The 20,135-nt window shown below is 32.3% G+C and overlaps 1 protein-coding gene across 2 annotated transcripts; it reads right to left on the bottom strand.

Moving 5' to 3' along the window:
* Positions 1-671: 671 nt before the first annotated feature.
* LOC124543799 (organic cation transporter protein-like) lies at positions 672-19,350 on the bottom strand. Of its 2 annotated transcripts, none has more exons than XM_047122105.1 (7): positions 13,803-14,082; positions 6,392-6,602; positions 3,066-3,166; positions 2,824-2,975; positions 1,998-2,624; positions 1,701-1,882; positions 672-1,005 (listed from the first exon to the last, which is right to left on the bottom strand). In XM_047122105.1, exons 1-7 carry the CDS (start codon positions 13,967-13,969, stop codon positions 847-849), a joined length of 1,599 nt encoding a protein of 532 aa, XP_046978061.1. In that variant the 5' UTR covers positions 13,970-14,082; the 3' UTR covers positions 672-846. The 2 variants fall into 2 exon arrangements, with proteins under 2 accessions (XP_046978061.1, XP_046978060.1); XM_047122104.1 differs by lacking the exon at positions 13,803-14,082 and adding an exon at positions 18,981-19,350 and having other exon boundaries at positions 675-1,005.
* Between the last annotated feature and the right edge of the window lie 785 nt (positions 19,351-20,135).

The following is a 20,135-nucleotide window of genomic DNA, read 5'->3' as shown; positions in this document are numbered from 1 at the left end:
TTTTCTACATTTTGTTAGAAAGCCACTTTTAGTATGAGTAAAATTTTGTATTTTAATTTATGAAACAGTTAGTATGTTATATATAATATTTGTCAGAACTCCAAAAGACTAGGTTAGAGTACGCTCTATGCCGGAGGATTCGGCTGTATGATTTTCACTATATGCATTATATATATTGAAAAAACAGCTAAGCAAGACTCAATAGTACAATGAAGATAATTAAAATATTTTTTATTATTTTATTAAATTTTAATATTATGCCTTTCTTCGAAAATTAATAGAAGGATATTCTGAATAGGTATAACTACAAACCCATGTTTGTAACATATTAAGATAACATATTAGTAAAATTAAAATGAAAGGTAAGGTAACATAGATTAACTCTGATCAATAAATAATCTGTGCTTTTTTGGCACAAATAAAAACCAAAAATAAAACTTTGATAAAATATAATATCAATATAAGTAAATGATTTTTAAATGATCATCATTAATAAAATCGATTTTTTTCACAACAAATTGTTTTACAAAGGTTTATAACTCCAATAAATACATATAAATTTATGTGATAAGGTATTCTTCAGTGAACTCAGAGTTTTCACAATCAAATAAATAGCTTTTTTATTCAGAGTCATATTTCTTTTTAATAATAGTAATTGTATAATTAAATATAATTATTTCTTAAATTATTACTTTGTATAAATAATAAAGTAAGCTAATCTAAGAATCGTCATCGATAATATATTATATTTGCACTTCATCAGAAGATATCGTCACAAAAACAACTTTTATGAAATGTTCTTATCAATATAACTTTAATACTTAAATATAATTTAAGAGATCAGATTTATAAATGTGTCATAACTTTAGACTTGTGATGTTCTATTTGGGCAATCGTGTCAAACAATGGCAAGGTTTTTGTTTCAGGCGTAAACGTAAGTAGCAGAGCTGCTATAACTGCGGTTGAAGAGAAGAGGATTGCCGGTAGAGCATCCAGCTCATTCACCTGGAAAGAACACATTAAGAACTTTATAGATATACATTCAAAAAACTCACTAGATGATTTCATTAATAAGTACTTAAAAAAACCGTTTTTAAAGAATAAGTGCTTCAATTTCGTACCATATATAACATTGTATCTGGTTTAATTAATTACGTGAGGTGTTTAGAGAGATCACTGAGTGAGGGGGTTCGATCAAAATATCACGTAAACTCAAGTAAAAGAGAGTTGTCTCACAAATATAATGTATTTTTTTATAAACATATAACCTAAGATTATAGTAAATGGTCATATTAGTTGTTAGTCTTGAGATCAAGTATGATCAAGACTGAATGTTCTTTTAAGAACTTTAATAGATTATTTTAGATTTTCCAACTGTGATTCTATCTTTAAAGCCTTAAAAAAATTAAGCAATTCGTTTTTACCCAACACGGTTAAACTTAATTATAATAAAAATACTTATTTTGTATCTATTAAATCTTACGTAAGGTATAGTAAGTTAGAAGTTGTCGAACAAAAATTCAAAAAAAAATCCTTACGTAATTAATGAATTTTCCTTAATTACCAAGAATAAACTAAAAAAACCTCTAATTCTTATTTGTATACTACGAAATTTAATATATTCAACAAAAATGTAATAATAATAAAACAAAAATGTAAACCTATAATAAAATTTTCATATTTTTACGAAATTAAATTACCAATAAAGGAGTTAGCGGCGCCAACATACTGCCAACCCTAGCTGCTGTATTGCCACATCCAACGAGAGTTCCCCGAACGCTGGTCGGGAATAATTCTAAACTGTAAGTGTAAACTCCCGTAAAGCAGAATGCAACTCCCAACTTTCCAAATAAAAATAACACCACCTTCAGCCAGGATAAAGCTGCAAAAATATTAATTAAAAAATTTAAAAATGTTTCTCGTATAATTATATATGTATGATAGGTCTTTATTGTGCAAAATAATTAAAACCTTTTTTTTAAATATTTAATACTTACATTCAGGGGTGTAAGTCTGAGCAATTAGGAATGCCGCGGAGCAAATATAGGCACATCTCAAAGATATATTTCGCCCAAACTTTTTAAAACATAAAAACGCTAAGTAATCTCCAGGAAAAGCTGTCAATGATGATAGTACGAAATTTATGTATTTATTACCAGGTAGCAATACTGAATGTACTATTAGACCATAATATACGAAACTAGACGTAAAAAAGCAGAAAGACGTGACAGATAAACGTAGCATTGTCTCTTTCGAAGCTAGAATATCTTTAATGGTCTCTTTCTGTTTCTGTATTACGACATCGAACTTTTTACGTAAATCTTCATCGCTTATATCGTCAATTTCTTTGCTTGTTACTTTTAAATTGTTCATTTTTGCAACTATTTTTAACGTGCTTTTCGCTTCTGTTGACTTTCCTCTTATCATTTGCCATCTAATACTCTCTTTGAGCAATAGGGCGTAAAAACTATAAAGTACCGTTGGGGCATATACAACTATGATCAGGAGCTTCCAATATTTCAAACCCATTGCTATGAATGCAAATAGTACTTCTCCAACGTAAACTGCATATGAAAAGATTACACCAGCCAAAACTCGTTTTGAATCTCCACCAAGTTCTATTACTGTAAAGAAATAAAATAAACACTTTAACTTAGGTATTTTAAACATTATAAATGCTTCACGGGATTTTCTGAGAGTTTCACTATTCATATTTCTCTATTTTAATACAAAAATTTTGGGGTCTTATAAGGTACGTCAAGTTACTAAATCACCTCTACCATACAAACATTACATAATATAAAAAAATATATTTTTACTTACACAAGACTACAGCAACCGTATAAAGTCCTGATACGAGAACTGATTCCAAGAACTCGACTCCAAGGTATACATAAAAATTAGTGATGAATATTTTGAACAAGCCGACTAAACCACCAACCGAGCAAAGAATAATAGTGGGCTTTCTTCCAATTCTAAAAAAATAATCAGATTTGAACATGAAGACTAGTAATGGTCTCAATATCCAAAGTTTTAATAGGTTTTGAAATCTGTATTATTATTACTTGTCAGCTATCCATCCCGTGATTATCATTGATACAACCATTCCGGCATTGTGTACACCGCCGACGAGAGTCGATTTCCACGACTGGCAACCCAAATTCAGCTGAAAAAAAAACATATCATTATTTAAAAAAGGAACAACAAATATCTATGGACTATGTAAACCGGCAGTGTCCCTTTGCCTTTTTTATAAAACTATATTAATAAAGAGGTAACGAACATAATACATGTGCTTACTCATATTTTTAAAAAAAGTAAAATCAAAAGCGAATAAAAAAAATTTTAGCCTGTTTTTTTTAATTCAGCTATACAACAGGCTCAATACACTGTCATAACATCATCAATTTATTCCCACCTCAACCTGTTTTCGCATAATATTCCTCGTGTTACGCGAAAATGATTCCTTTTTGCTCGTTTATTTAGTGTATCTCGTTTTATTAATGCTTATAGATACAGACAAAAAGAAAATCGTTATGGCAAGACCGGTACCTGTCGGCATTTAAATCGATGCGTTCAGTTGGTGCAGGTATGTTATTATAACAAGTACGATGAAAAGGCATGTGTTGTACATCGGTAGTTGAATCGTTTAAGCGTTAGCTGTCATTTATATCGATTTCCAAACAGATAAACCAATCAAATTTTGTTAACACTCAAGTGTATCGTCAACGATAGCCCGGTAGAGTCAATGATGAATACGGCTTTATAAATCCTATTCAGAAAAAGATACTTAAAATTAATAAATCAATTACTATTATTTACAAATAACCAAATTTCCTAAATAGGCACATGGCACATTTTAAATAAAATCAAATCAATTTTATTTCCAACGTCATAGTTGTTAATTTTTCTTTCTAGTTTAAAAACAAGGAATATATAATCTGCAAACAGTGCAATATTGTTAGTTTTATTTACAAAATAAGGTGATAGGTCATTAACATACATTAAAAACAGGAGAGGTCCTTAAATTGAACCCTGTGGTACACCCATTTGGGCCATTTATGACGAAGTTCAAATACAAATACTTATTTCTCTTTATTTAATTATATCGTCAATGAAGACCTGATTATTTATGACTAATAAACGTTACGGCTGGCTGCGGTGAGATTAAGTGTTTACAAAAGGTTTATATTGTACCAAATGTATGTCTGCTATTCAAATCGAAGAAGGTTCGAATAAAGACGAATTTTAGATTGACATATTCCATGGGATTTGTTAATAATTCAAGAAGACATAGCCTTTACTTAAGAAGGATTTTTACAAGCTGTTACTACTTTATTATGCACTACAAGACTATTCTATTTTATAGCTTGAATAATTTTTGATCCAGAGTTCCTATAGCAACTTCGTCGACACACATCAGTATACTAGTATAATTCCAGTCAACATTATCTTTTCTACATCTTCCACAATTATTGCGATATTTATGTCAGTTTACACAAAAAAAAAATTAAACACATAGCCTCCCTCTAAAGTCTATTGGCGTAATCGATGAAAAAAAATATTTGATACTTTTTGAGTTTATTGCGTTCAGACAGACGGATAGACAGACGGGAAATCGAGACTTAGCGACTTTTATTTTATAACGTTTAGTGTTATGTTCACCGACCTTTATTTATGTTATTTATATTTTGAAAAATAAAAGATAATTATTATTGTACCTATGTAGTTAGTAGATATTTATCTACAGACGTAGAACGTAAATAGTTAAAGTTTTAAGTTAAACATTAAACTAGTTACTGAATGTTACTGTATCAATGTTAAAACAAATTTTAATATTTTTTAAACACACAGCCCGGTAGTAAGTAACACATACAAACATAAAATATATAAAGTAAAAAGTAAAGTAACAGCCTGTAAATTTCCCACAGCTGGGATAAGGTCTCCTCACTATTAAGGAAAGGGTTTGGAACATATTCCACCACGCTGTTCCAATGCGGATTGGTGGAATGCACATGTGACAGAATTTCTTTGAAATTAGACACATGCAGGTTCTCATATATCTATATATCCTTACGATGTTTTCCTTCACCGCCGAGCACGAGATGAATTATAAACACAAATTTAGGACATACATAAATATATATATATGGTGCTTGCCTGGGTTTGAACCCGCAATCATCGGTTAAGATGCATGCTCTAACCACTGGGCCATCTCAGCTCATAAATATATTTATAAAATATATGTAAATAATCGAAATACCACTGATTGGCTGACTCATCGCGAGATTTCCGTAACTATAAGTGCGACTATCTTAAAATTCAGCAAAATTAATCCTTGCGCAACGTTAACCCTCACTAAGAATTTATGGAGATTTCATCCTTAAGGGTAGAAATGTGTAATTTGTATGTATTTTACGGATACGAAGGAGGTATGTACAGCTAGCATAAAACTTACCTAGTCTACTAGTTTAAATAGAACATAAACTGCTTTTGACATATACAACCTTTTTGTTTGTATTTAAAAAAAAAAACATTCGTAATTAATTATTTACAATTACAATTTATTAATAATACTGGCAAATCCCTTTATCTCGATCTTAATACTTTTTATAATACTTGCAATTAAATATTATCTCAACGGAAGGAAAACGATTATTGACGTTACTTAAAAGAGCTCACGTCGTGTAATCTTGTAATGATTATTATGTTTGCATATAATAAAACAGTAACAAGGGGTAACATTGTGATTCATAGAGCGTTTATATTGTCTGTCTGTATCAACAAGCGAAAGCATCTGCAGGATATTTTTTTTTAATTTATGACGGTCTTTTTCGGTCGAATCCACTTTCCAAACCGGTAAGAGTTTCATGTAAAACTATAATGCCGAACGCATTGTACATACATATACATACTCTTTGGTTTGAAGTGCTTGAAAGTCTTAGTCAAATATAGATATAAATAAATATACATTAGTTATAAATGATTGTTATCTTTTCCCTACCGATTATAACGCAGTCTTGTTCACAGTTAACCTTTACTGTGAGTTTAATGCGACAATATGCGATAACAATGAATAGTAGTAAATATTAGCACACCATTTTTGTCTTCAGTAGAGGTTTTGAGATTAAATTTATTTATTTATTTAATTCCTATTAATTCCTATCCTTTATTACAAGAATCAACTTTAACTTTAGAATAAAACTATTCGCATACAATTTTATCGATTTAAAAACAGAAGTATATATACATATATGTATATCACATAATTTGTATTGATGAGAAACGCGCGAACGTTATACGTACCTACAGCCTAAATGTTAATAAAAACGGAATTCGTCGAAAATTATGCATTTTTCTTTTAAAAAATCTGTGTTCACCCCAAACTTACCTCAGCAACGATGGAGTTGTTGTTTTCATATACCCACTCGTGGCATTCCTCCAATATCTCTAGAAACGTGTTATTGGAACATGTTTGGTTTGCTTTGTCATATTTTTGCATATCTACAACCGGTTTCAAACACCTGGCATTCACATCTTTCGGCCACCAATCTGGTATCTCTACACTTGGCTTTGTACCTTCGCATTCTGACACCAGACATCTGGAACAGAGTGAAAATACAATACTAAGTATTTTTGTATACTTTTTTTTTTCTTTTTTTATGGTATAGGTTGGCGGACGAGCATATGGGCCACCTGATGGTAAGTGGTCACCATCACCCATAGACAATGACGCTGTAAGAACTATTAACTATTCCTTACATCGTCAATGTGCCACCAACCTTTAGAACTAAGATTTTATATCCCTTGTGCCTGTGATAACACTGGCTCACTCACACTTCAAACCGGAACATAACAATACTGAGTACTGTTATTTGGCGGTAGAATAACTGATGAGTGGGAGGTACCTACCCAGTCGGGCTTGCACAAAGCCTTACCACCAAGTAAGTACTATATAATACTTCTAATATTTTGTCTATTTGAAAAGAATATAGTTTGACAGTAAACATAATCAAATGTAATGATGTTACTGATTGATATACATTGCTATTACAGTTACATGTTACATACAAAACCAGTCATAATTGATTCACATGGTACTTTGAATAATTCTTAAGTGGTATAAATTGAAATTATATTGAAGTCAATTGATGGAAATTGAGAAATGGAAAAGTTACAAATGTTTTGTTTTGTAGAACAGTTTTAACGCATAATTATTACACGACTACTACTAGTTATAATTTAAAAGTTATATAAATTAAGATTGTTATCTAGTTATAAATTAAAATTTTGATGTTAAAAACTGTTGTAATTAATATTATTGCTGATGTTCTTGCATGACACGATATATAGTTTATAGTTATCTTTTTGCCGCCTGTAAAGAGGAAGACAATCACCTCGGTTATTTTTATATGTTAGGCGATATATTTGCTATTGTGAAATAAGTTTGCTTCAATTACAACGACATGACGTCTAATTTTGAATTTGAAATTAATAATTGGAAAAACAAGTTCATGTTTATCCAATCTACGAAGAAACGTGAAATCGTCTTTTGATTACTTTCATTGCACATCACATAGTGGCGGATACAGAGCTAGCTTTCTCCGTGATTATACAATAAATAACTAAATGCATCTCATTAAATATTTAGGTACCAGAAAAAGTAGCTAGATTTCTTGGCGTTTATGACTTTTTACGCTTGTTAGTGTCGTTGGGTGAAACTTTACAGCCTATTGGTATCGACTATTTCTCGATACGATAGTCTACAGCAAAAGGATATTCGAATCGGATTGTTAGTTACGGAAATTAACTTGTATTTATATAGATTATAAATATCGATATCGTGATAGATTTCGATTTTATGGAATCATGAACGAATTGTAGTATCAATCTGCCGTTACGATATTTGCATAACATAACACATACTGAACATTTTTTTTTATTACGTTTATTAGTTTTAACACTTAATTAACCAAACACGACACGCGTCAAACGTCCATTGATATATTGACATTTTTTTTTTAATTTAATATCGAGAATATTTGACCATTAACGTGACAAGCGTGAATTTCATGTTCTTGAATAATTTAAATATTCATCACCTTATAATATATGTTAACATGTTTCTATATAAAAAAATTTCAGTAGCTGAATGGCTTTGATTTAATAGCGTTCTTATTGAAATTAGAAATTACTGATTCATAGTTTATAGCGATATATTGTTACACTTAAGTTGATTTAAAATGAAATAATAACTTGTCAATACATCATTGAAATGACTACCTAAGTACAAAACGGAGAATATTTTGTACTAGCTTGAACCCCGAGGCAGAAGACTGGCTACTTTTTTATGCTTAAGCCTGGATGAACAACATTACAATCAATATTTTTATGTATAAGCAACGAGTTTTATTTATTCTATCTAACCAGTAACAAAAAGGTTTTATATTAAAGAACGTGAACAGCCTGTTTTATCTATAATGTACTTATTTTGTAACACGATGAATAAAATTAATTATACAAAAAATGTTATGCAAAAACAAAATATCGTCCTAAATTTATGCGATGTTAAAACTTAAGTAAATTTGTTTATTGATTTTCCTTATGGTTTTCGATATTGGTTCGAAAGTGGGACTTTGCATAATATTGACCTTTATTGCTGATTATTTTAAACTAAATTAATATTACACATCCAAACGATAATATTACCATAAGATTGAGGTTGAAAAAGATAAAATTGATGATTTTTGGTTATTGTTTTTATCAATAATATTATTAAATAAGATATGTCTGAACAAATTATATTTGTTGAAATATTTAAAAAATAAATTCATACTTATATTATAAATGCGGAAGTAACTCGGTTTGTCTGTTTGTTACACTTTAATGCTAAACTGAACCACTGTTACTCAAAATTAGTACGGAGCATGTTTGGACTTCAAAGATGGACATGGGCTCAGCGGCGGCCTTACCGATTGCGAGGCTCAGGGCGATAGGTCTTTGCGAGGCCCTTTGTCCTACGAAAAAGTACCTACCTATGTGATGCGAAAGTTGGTCTGGTTGTTTGATAGGTAATCGTTTTGTTTGGTAAGAAATGCTAAAGTTGTAAAAATAAATAAATGTTGAGTTTTAAAATATTTTACTTACATTGAGAGATTTACAAAATTAACAAATAAAAAGATGTTAGCCACTGATAAATATTAAAATTAATGTTTGCGGCTTTCACTAAGACTAAAATCTTCAATTAGGGCACAATAATCTGACTAATGAGCTACGTCATTTTCGATAGACAGAATAGCAAGAGCTGAAAGTCGATCTTGTGTCATTGAATTTCTTAAATATGTTTTAAAAATTTTGAGCCTCGAAAAACTCCTTTCAGCAGACGCAACCGTAACAGGTGTAGTGGCAATGATTTTTTTTTTTTTACATATTTATATGAAATAGGCGTTTGTCTTCCATCTCACCTGATGGAAAGTGTAGATGAAGACGAAGGTGGTACACGCCCATCCAAAAGAAACCTGTTCGCTCTACTCTTAAAGGCTCCGAAGTTCAATTTATCAGGAAAAATAGACGCGGGCAGGTCGTTCCAAATCTTAGGGACTCTTAAAAAAAAACGAACTGACAAATCGTTTGGTTCGACTTTTGGGTATGTCAACAATGAATGGATGAAACTTTTGTCTGCGCCTAGTTGTCCGATAAAGGAATGGAGACGGTTCTATCAGTTCAAAAAGAGCCTTCGAGCACTCTCCAAAGTGCATCCTATAAAAAACCGATAAGTTGGCCACTCGGCAACAATGCTCAAGGGTGTGCAGTCTGCTATTTGAGAACTTTTCGTCGTTAATTAACCTACGGGCTCTTCGGTCAACTGAGTCCAAAGCTTCCAGATGATATTTGGCTGCACCGTCCAAGAGATGACTGCAGTACTCCATGCATGATCGAACTTGTGCAGTGTAAAGATTAAGCAGCTGTTCAGAGCTGAAGTACCGCCGAACTTTTGAAAGGATTGAAATTTTCTTGGATGCCGCTTGTGCCATAGACTCGATTAGTTGGCCACAGTTGAGGTTAGAGGTGATGGTAATACCTAAAATCCCTGATGGTCTGTGATCGGTAAGGATACACCTTCGAAGGTGGACGTTAAATCGAAGTTACTTTTTTTTGCGGAGAAAAGACACGCTTGTGTTTTGGAAGGGTTGAAATGGACAAGATTGGCGTCAACCCAATCGGACACCCACTGCAAAGTCACGTTTACCCGTTCAATCATGGACTCTCTCAAGGACCGTATTTCATCTGGCTTGGTTCGCGGGTTGGACATGTACCTCTCAACTACAGTGCTGTCATCGGCGTAGCTAATAATACCGGGTGTTAGAAGATCGTTTATGTGCAGCAGAAACAAGGTAGCAGAGAGAACAGATCCCTGAGGTACCCCAGCATTGATTGCCATTAGATCGGAAGAACAGCCATCCAAGACAACTCGAATCGATCGTTCCCTGAGGAAGTCACATATCCAGTCACAGAGCTCAGAAGGTATGCCGTATGCTGGAAGCTTACAAAGTAGAGCCTCGTGCCAGACCCGGTCAAAGGCATTTGAGATGTCTAATGAGACGGCTAATGCTTCACCATGACCCTCCAAGGCCTCGTTCCAAAGGTGGGTGGCATAAATTAGCATATCTCCGGTCGAGCGTCCTTTACGAAAACCATATTGGTTATCACTAAGGAGCTCGTTTTCTTCAAGATATGAAAGAAGACGATTATTTAAAATACGCTCCATAGTCTTACAGATTATAGAGGTGATCGCGACGGGACGGTAATTGGCTGGGTCAGCACGGCTTCCTTTTTTGGGAATGGGCTGAACATTAGCAAGCTTCCAGGATCTCGGAACCTTGCTAGTTTCCAGAGAAAGTTGGTATAGACGAGTCAAAACAGGAGACAACTCAGGAGCACAAAACTTCAGTACCACTGGTGGAATGCCATCAGGACCACTGGCCTTATTAACGTCCAGGTTTCGCAAACATTTGAGTACCTCTTTTTGGTGTATTTTAACGGCGTTTATTTTAGGACCAAACGGAGGTAACTGAGGTGGACGCTTGCCATTGCTGTCCAGACGAGAATACTCCGCGAAGAGATTGGCAAATAAATTTGCTTTCTCCTTAGCGGTGTGGGCCAGGGATCCAACAGGTTTGCGGAGAGGAGGCAGCGAAGAGCGACAGAAGTTTTTCCCAACTGACTTGGCGAGGCTCCAGAAAGCTTTGCTCCCTGAGGGAAAAGAAGCTAACTTTCCCCCTGAAAGTTAGCTTCTTTTCCCTCCTCCTCCCGTGGTCAAAATGAGCTTTTCTTATCGCTTTTTTTACAATATTTAGTAGCTGCGTTGTATGTTTTCTTTTTAGACTGAAAATCCAATGTTTTGCTTTCACGAGCATCAACCCAAGACAAATCGGCTTCATGCTTACGCTTTTCAGCTGAGAGACATTCAGCACTATACCAAGGGCGAGCTTTGGTCTCAAGGGATACTTCAGCAAAAGGAATAAAATACTCCATAGCTTGATAAATCACACTGGATATAGCATCTGCGCAGGACGATGGATCTTTAGAAGAAAAACAGACCTGTTTCCAAGGATAAGAAGCGAAAAAGTGACGCATCTCGTCCCAATCCGCCAACTTGTATCTCCACACTCGCCTAGTGCCTTTGGGGCTGGTGTCAAGAGGCGAGTAGTGTGACACAGATTTTACCACACAATGATCCGATGTCCCGAGTGGTGGTGAAACGGAAACCGAATGTCTATCGGGATCGGTTGTCAGCAGAAGGTCTAGGCAATACTCAGTGTGGCCCACGATATCTGAAATACGAGTGGGTTCGTGGACGAGCTGGGAGAGGCCATAAGATATAGACAAGTTTATAGACCTCTCTTCCAGCGTGGTCAGTATCTCTATACGGGTACAGCCACTCAGAAACAGAACTATTTCTCAGAACTATTTCGATAGTGGGGTAAACTTCAGTTTACATTATTATTTGTTTTCTACATGTATTTCAGCACCGAGATAATGTCGTCGTTTCCTTCATACACAAAATCAGGAACAAGATCAAAAGTCTTAAATAAATAAAAATATAGTAAAAAAAATATTTTTTTATTGCCTGGACGCGAGGCGAGGCCCCTTCAAGCGCGAGGCCCCGGGCGATTGCCCTGTTCGCCACCCCCTAAGGCCGCCACTGCATGGGCTACTTATTTTATCCTTCAAAAAGGTCCAGTCCAAAATTAGGGATTGTATGGAAGGTTTTTAAATAAACTGTACAGTACTTTAAGCTGATTTCATAGATACGGTATGTACTAAGACCCTCTAAACTGGAATCGTAATCATCGTCATAACTGATCATGAACTTGTCACAGTCATTAATTCGTTTGATTAATTAATAAAATAACATCAATTATTAATTAGCTACCTATTGATATATTAAAAAAAAAGATTTATGAGTTGATTTCATAAAATATATTAAACACTTTAAGAGTTTCGATATAACTAAGTATTGGATTGAATTTTAAAAAAGGTTCTACCGTATTTTTTGCCGTTTTTTGCCGGCAGTAGCCTCATTGAAAACCGGTGCGTCAGGTAGAATTGAGGCAACAGACTTGTAAATATCCAAAAAAGTGAAAATCAATATGAATTCCTTCCTGAGAGGCTTGTATACTTTTCTCTTATATTATCGTGATTGTGGTGTTGCTAAGTGACATCATATAATCTTCTTTAAACAGTTAAAGATTATAAAACATAAAGAGTAGTCGAAACATTATACAGAAGCAATACGAGTTGCAGGTATTGTGAAACGAAGTATCTTTTTTTTCTGCTTTATCAAAAGTGTCGTTACGTTAATAATAATTAATTATTGATTATTGAGTAACAAATGGTGTAATTAACCATTAAACATACACTATCGGGATTTCGTATTCTCTTTTGTTACTCCACGTGAATGTTCCGTGCCCTCCATCCGAACTTTTTTTAAAGAAATCGATCGATAGATGATCGGACTCTAGCCGATTAATTATGCGAAATATTTTTTTTGTTATAAAATTAAGAATTTTTACCTCATCATAAATAGCGACATTATGATGAAATTCTTATAAAATCTTTATTTGATTTGAAAATTTACATAAATTATTTTGATTAATTAATGAATAATCAATTAAAATAAATTAAATGTAAAAGATTCTTAATATTTAAGGGTTAAAGAAATATACTACCGTTTAAATTTCTAGTGTTTTTTTTTTTATAAAGCGTATAAAATTATTGACAAATAAAAAATGTTAATAAAAATTTAGTATTATTAAGTGATAATCCTTTACTACTGATATATGTTTTTTTTGCATATAATAAAATCCATCTATTAGTGTCTTAATCGTTTTATAAAAAATGTTAAATATTTTCTATGGAACCCAATAAATAAGAAACCTCATAAAAATGTCACCTACTGTAGTAAACTGTAGTAAGTAGGAAATAACAAATATATTTTAAAAATCATTATAATATTTTCAAAAATCTTAGGTACGTATATCCTGGACAAGTTCTGTAATAAAACAATAATTTTAAATTTGTTAATGCATCGTATACAAATCATAGCCAAAACGAGTTTCGTGAATAATAAATCGAATAGAACAGTATATTTTAAATTTAACGGCTGTAATGTGTCTATAAAGACACGTGAATCATAAAGCTGAAACTAAGGAAAATACCTCTTTTTTAAAGTCATTTAAATTTATTTTACAAAACATTTAAGACTATATTAACAATTTAAAATGAAATCAACAAATTACCTGTGTTCAGTATCTTCAGCAACAAATATATAATTAACGTGCATCATAGAAACCGTAACAAGTGTTAAACATACTAAAATATATTGAAACAATTGAAAACTTCTGAACTTTTCGAATTCTTGAAAAATATCTTCGGAACCCGCACGGTTATTGGAAGTCGCGGTCATATTTATTACGATAATTCACAACTGTGTAATAATTTTATTAAAAATAATATATTTTACACTGGCTTACGATATACCGAATACTGTCAGATACGGATGCTGTTAAACAACTACTTATAAAAAAACAATTATTTGATATCTAGTACGAAGCGTACTATTCGTCGAGATGACGGATGCATACCGAATGAATAGGAGATTACTTAACGCACTGCAATTTGTATGTACTCTAATATTTACAGTAATGTGAGTTTGACGTTTAGTCATTAAGTTTTTTAATGATTATTATAAGCTGATATCTAATTTTTTTGTCGTAATCACAAACTTATTTGTAAACTAACTTGAAACTTATGAGACAAGATATAATAAAATAGTCATAACTTTTTGCGTTGAGAATAACCTATGAAGACAAACAATTTCATTTTTTAGCGGTGCGATGAAGAAAAAGTGTTATATTTCTTCATGCGATCCCAAGCCGCTACTTTAGGACCTTTTTGTGAAAATGTTTTGACAGGAGCCTCGAAATTCCTTCTTGCACTACGGTGGCAGCAAACGTCAAAACCCAGCAATCTTGCGTTGATAGCACCACTACTACTACAAAGGGCTTTATGTAACAAGCACAAAGAATCATGGTGACATTTCGATAAATGAAGAGGGTGGTTAAAAGGACCAGTAGCAGTAGCCAGCATTCATTATATGGTATCTATTTTGAAGCGTAACTTGAACGCGAAGGCTATGCTTGTGTAGGTAGTTGACAATCTAGACGCAGAACTGAACTGGCGGTAGCTTGAAAAGAACAACTCAACGCTAGACTCGGTCAAAAGGAGGAGGAGTGTTGCACATTTCTTCATTAGCAAGTATTCCATCAAGAATCCGCTAGTACACTTTCTGTACATCAAGTCATTGCAACTTTGCACGTACATCACGTTATCAACAACACGTAACATTACATTATGGGGCCTTATGGGGGCATTGTACAATCATCGATCACATAGTTGTCAGCATTACATAAATGAAACATACACGAAATCAAACAGTAAATTTCTTTTCATTCAAGTTATTTTCGCAAGTTAATCTAATATTTCGCTAATCTCTCATATCTAACTAGACACAATGTATGATAGCAATAATAGTGGCAGCAATAATCTGGGGGCACGGCAGTGCCCCCACCATGTCGAGCAAAAAAGCAGCACGGCCGTACCATCCTTTTCTCGAAGCAACTCAGGCCATTTTCGACCCCCTGTAACTTCGTTGTGGATAAAACTAGAAGACTGAATTTTCAGTAACCATGCAAGCATTGTAAAGACACGCTATATTTCAAATTTCATTCAATTTGAACCAGTGGTTTAAGAATTATAACGGGTCAAAGTTTCTTAATTTTGTCACTCACTCACTGACTGACTCACCGATCATCAAAACTCTAAGGCACTTCTAGCAGACCTAGAAGCTTCAAATTGGGAATATAAGTAGTGTTTGGTGTATGAACCAAGGAAAAACTAAAATAATAATTAACAAAATGATAAAATTAAAAAAAAAAATTACAAATTCAAAGGAAGATTATTTATTATATTATTATAATAACAATATAATAAATTTATTATATTAATAAGCTTTCGAAAATGATTGTTATTTGTGTAATTACGTTCTCAACTAGTGCACACATATCATTACAAGACCAGACTAAACTATGACCACGTTTCTTTACATTTCCAAAGACCGCTTTTCCTGTATTTATTTATTATTTTTTAATTTATTTTATAATATTATTAAATATTTGGATATTATATATTATTATTTTTAATAATAAAATTAATATTATTAATAATAGTATATATTATTAATAATAATATACATATTAATATTTTAGTGTATTAATTACATAAAATATGGATATCGGTTCTGTAGTATTCACATCCGGTCAAGCTTACGTGGCACTTTCGAGAGTTACAAGTCTGGGCGGTTTACATCTAATTAATATCGAATTTGTAAGTGTTAAAGCGCAGGAATCCTCAGTTTGTGAATAGAACAGACTAAGAAGCATTTACCGTCCAGATTTGTCAAAAAATTTAACATCAAGGCCTCCCAGAAAAACATATAGAGACAGGGAGTGGGCTCTTAGATAAACTGTAGTTTAAGCTCAAGAATTAGTACCGGAAAAGTGAACACGGAAGGCTACCTACAAAAATAAGAAAAGTTAATAAGTCAGAGAGAGGGCTTTAAGAAAATTCGTTGCTGGTAGATATAAGTAGAAGGTACCGAAAAGTAAAAAAAGTGGAACTGTCTACAAAATACAAAAAGAAATGAGATCCCATCAAAAACAATACTTGTCAAAAAACCAATTCTCGCAACTCAGTTGTTCTACGGTAAAAAGTTGTGAGATCCATGTAATACCAAGTCTTATCCATGTAATACTTAAGCGACTTCCTGTCTTAATACGTCTACTCCCTTAGACCTCGATCGTGGTCCATATATTGACTCGGCCATCGCACTAAATAATTTAAGTAACACGTGTTTTCATGCGATGGCCGAGTCAATATATGAATCACGATCGTGGTCTTAGGGAGTGGACGTATTAAGACAGGAAGTCGCTTAAGTATTACATGGATAAGACTTGGTATTACATGGATCTCACAACTTTTTACCGTAGAACAACTGAGTTGTGAGACTTGGTTTTTTGACAAGTATTGTTTTTGATGGGATAGAAATAATCTTTCATAAGTTCTTGTAGTGACTAACTATTCATTAGGTTTTTGCAATCCTGATTAGGTTACTGAATTATACTGTGATGCAACTAAATTAAGTTTAAACGAAAATTATAGTTCGAAAATATTTAAAATACGAACTACGAATTAGAAGCCCATGCAGCTGTTAGCTTGGTTGTAAATGTTTTTTGAAATTCTTATACACTGTGTTTCTTTACTATCTACACTTTAAAAACGAGACCTTATCTCCCGAGATGCGAGATATAGGGTATAAACTGGAGCACCCAAAGCAACATTTTGATGCACTAAGTCGCGTTAAATGATTCTCAGTCTTATGCTCATTTTTTTCGATTATTGCAAATATCTGAAGATAACGGAGATCCAAAAAATATAACACATCAGGTCTGTTTAGAATACAGTAGTAATAAAGACTTAGTTGACATAAAGCAACATTTTGTTATGCGCAAAATTAGCTCATATCGTAAAGTAGGAAGATTTAAAATGGGTAGCACCCAAAAGATTAAGATGGGAAATACGGTAACTTATTTAGCTAAGCCATTTTTCAATGTAGAAAACTCTAGAAAAAAATGAACCGGATTTTTACACATTTGCACTTATGTTAAAAAAAATCTAAATATGTAAAGGCACGTTCACACTACGCGTTAGGTAAGGAACCGATGAGTCCAAAAGGAGGATTTTTTCATAGCATTCGAAAAAGTTATCCTCTTAGGCCCGTTTATAAAGTGTTAAGGAAAATCAACATCTTTTACTAATTGGAGATGGTTTTACAAAGTATTGGATCGTTAAAGCTCTTCGAAATACAAAACGTCACTAACAGTCTTGACACTAAAAACATCTTTAATGTTTTTAGTTTTCACCGGATACGAAGTTTCTCACATACTTAACGCGGTTTCAGCTCGAAGTGCCAATGCCCAAGTAGAATAATATAATCGGACGTAACGTGCATACGTTTATGTGTTTGGGGAGAATAAATGTGACCAGTTATTAAATAAAATACAATGAGGACTAAATGATACGATTAATAGGGGCATTGAAAAAATCTCTATTGTCTGTAAATCATCTGAAAATAAGCAATAAGCAATCCAAATGATACTATTCCCGATACAAGACAAAATAACAAAGATTACGAAACTATAAGAAAGAAAATAAAAACTTATATTAAAAAAGATTAAGATAAACAAAGTTTGAGATTTAATAAGACTAGAAAGAAGACTGAGATTTACAAAAATTGGTGTTTCAAATACATCTGACAATTTCCAGATCCATTTCGTATACCAACTAGATACGAGTTAGAACTAGAAAAAGGCGAATCAATACGAGATTTCTAATGTTTCTGGTTCATTTATAACCATAGGCCGGTAAAGTAATATTTGGTCAGCTGATCATATAAAACCTTGAATATACAAATACAAATAAGTTTAACATAAAAGATTTATATTATTTAACGATTACAGATGGACGTTTCAATTTGAAATTTTGAATGATTTCAATTTCTAGTGTCTTTTGTGTGTATAAAGTGATTAACATTGAAAATAAAATAAATATTATAAAAAAATATATGTGATAATTTATTACTACTGCTATTATTTTTAAATATTATTAAAAGAAAAACATCGTTATGTAATACATTTTCTAATGAATTTAATAATAAGAATCGTAATAAAAATACTACCCACTGTATGAAATAAAATAGCTTATTAAAAGGCGCTTCTTATGACATTGTTTATGGATTATACCTATTTATTTTATTAGAGCCGAGGGAACAAATGGGAATAAAGTTAGTAGAAACATTTTAAATATATATAGATTCTCGTCAAAAACTTTTGCCAAAGTGTAGCCTTAAAAAGTTAAGTAATACGACTACAATTTCTAAATGCATCCAGGATAAATTATGAATATAACAAGTTTCATGAAAAATATATCGAGTAGTGAAACATATTTTAAAGTTAACGGCTTTTATAGACACGTAAATAATTAAATTAAAAGTGTAGAAAAATAGATTATTAATTGATTTTAAATGAAAACATGTAAGACTAAAATATATATCAGGTTTTATTTCTAACCAATAATAGAAATGTCGCATTAATATATTCTAATTATATAACGCAGATCTTTTACTTTCTATTAAACTTAATTTTATTTTAAGTTGATAGAAATCGTATTTACATACCAAATATACTAATTATAATAAATACTATTATAGCAAATATTTAAGTTAAGCTTTTCAGATAGTTATTGGATCTATATAATATTTTAGCATATATTAACACTTAAAAATAAAGTAAACAAATTACCTGTGTTCAACATCTTCAGCAACAAATATATAATTAACGTGCATCATGGAAACCGTAACGAGTGGTAAACATATTAATACATATTGTATCAATTGAAAACTACTGAACTTTTCGAATTCTTGAAAAACATCTTGTGATCGCGCACGGTTATTTGAACGCTCGGCCATATTTATTGAGATAATTCACAATTGTTCATCAATTTTGTTAAATATACAATATATATTTTACACTGTCTTACGATATACCGAATACTATCAGATACGGATGCTGTCAAACAACTAATTATAAAAAAACAATTCTTCGACGTCTGGTACGAAGCGTACGATTCGTCCAGATGACAGTCCGCATACCGAATGAATAAGTATACTAAACGGGCTGTAAGCTTACCATACCCTAAGTATTCATGGTAATGTGAGTTTAACGTCAAATAATTTATTTTTGAATTGAGTTTTAAAAGGTGATATGTTTTTGTTGTTAATACGAATCCATATCTATTAATAAATCTCAAGTTGTAAGACAAGAATAATTTTTAACGCGTATTTGTAACGCTCTGATGGTAACAACAATATTATATTTTCCATGTCCATATATAAAGTGACTTACGTATAATTAATTACGAAAACGTATTAATTTCGGGATATTTGCCATGTTTTTTTATTTTTGTTCGGTGGAGCTCGATATTTTGACATTATCTACATGACATGGCAAATATCCCGATATTAATACCTTTAGTAATAAAAATAACCATGTTAATTTAAAATCATATAATTACGAAAAGTTTTCTAAACATTCTTTAAAATATATAATAGTAAAAAAGTAATGGCAGATGATCATCTCATGTTTTACAGGTTACACACGATACTCTAATGCAGTTTCGTAGACAAGAGCAAACTTCCATGCGTTTTTTTGCTTCACTACATCTTATATATTAATAGCGTAAGCCGTTTATAAGCTTTTTTGTCCCTCTATAGGACGTTAGCTGCAAGTAAATCGACTATGGTCTTAATTTGAAAATCTCCAGCAGAAAGTGCTGAATTAAAGAGGATTCTTTATTGCAATTAACGAAATTGTTACAAAATTACTGGCATGTTAGAGAGCGGTGCTGTAGCTCTATATATATTTAAAAAGAAACAAAGGTAAAATCAAAACAAAAAC

Source organism: Vanessa cardui, chromosome 3, assembly GCF_905220365.1.
Source record: "Vanessa cardui chromosome 3, ilVanCard2.1, whole genome shotgun sequence".
Classification (NCBI taxonomy): domain Eukaryota; kingdom Metazoa; phylum Arthropoda; class Insecta; order Lepidoptera; family Nymphalidae; genus Vanessa; species Vanessa cardui.
This window is presented reverse-complemented; position numbering and strand designations above follow the sequence as displayed.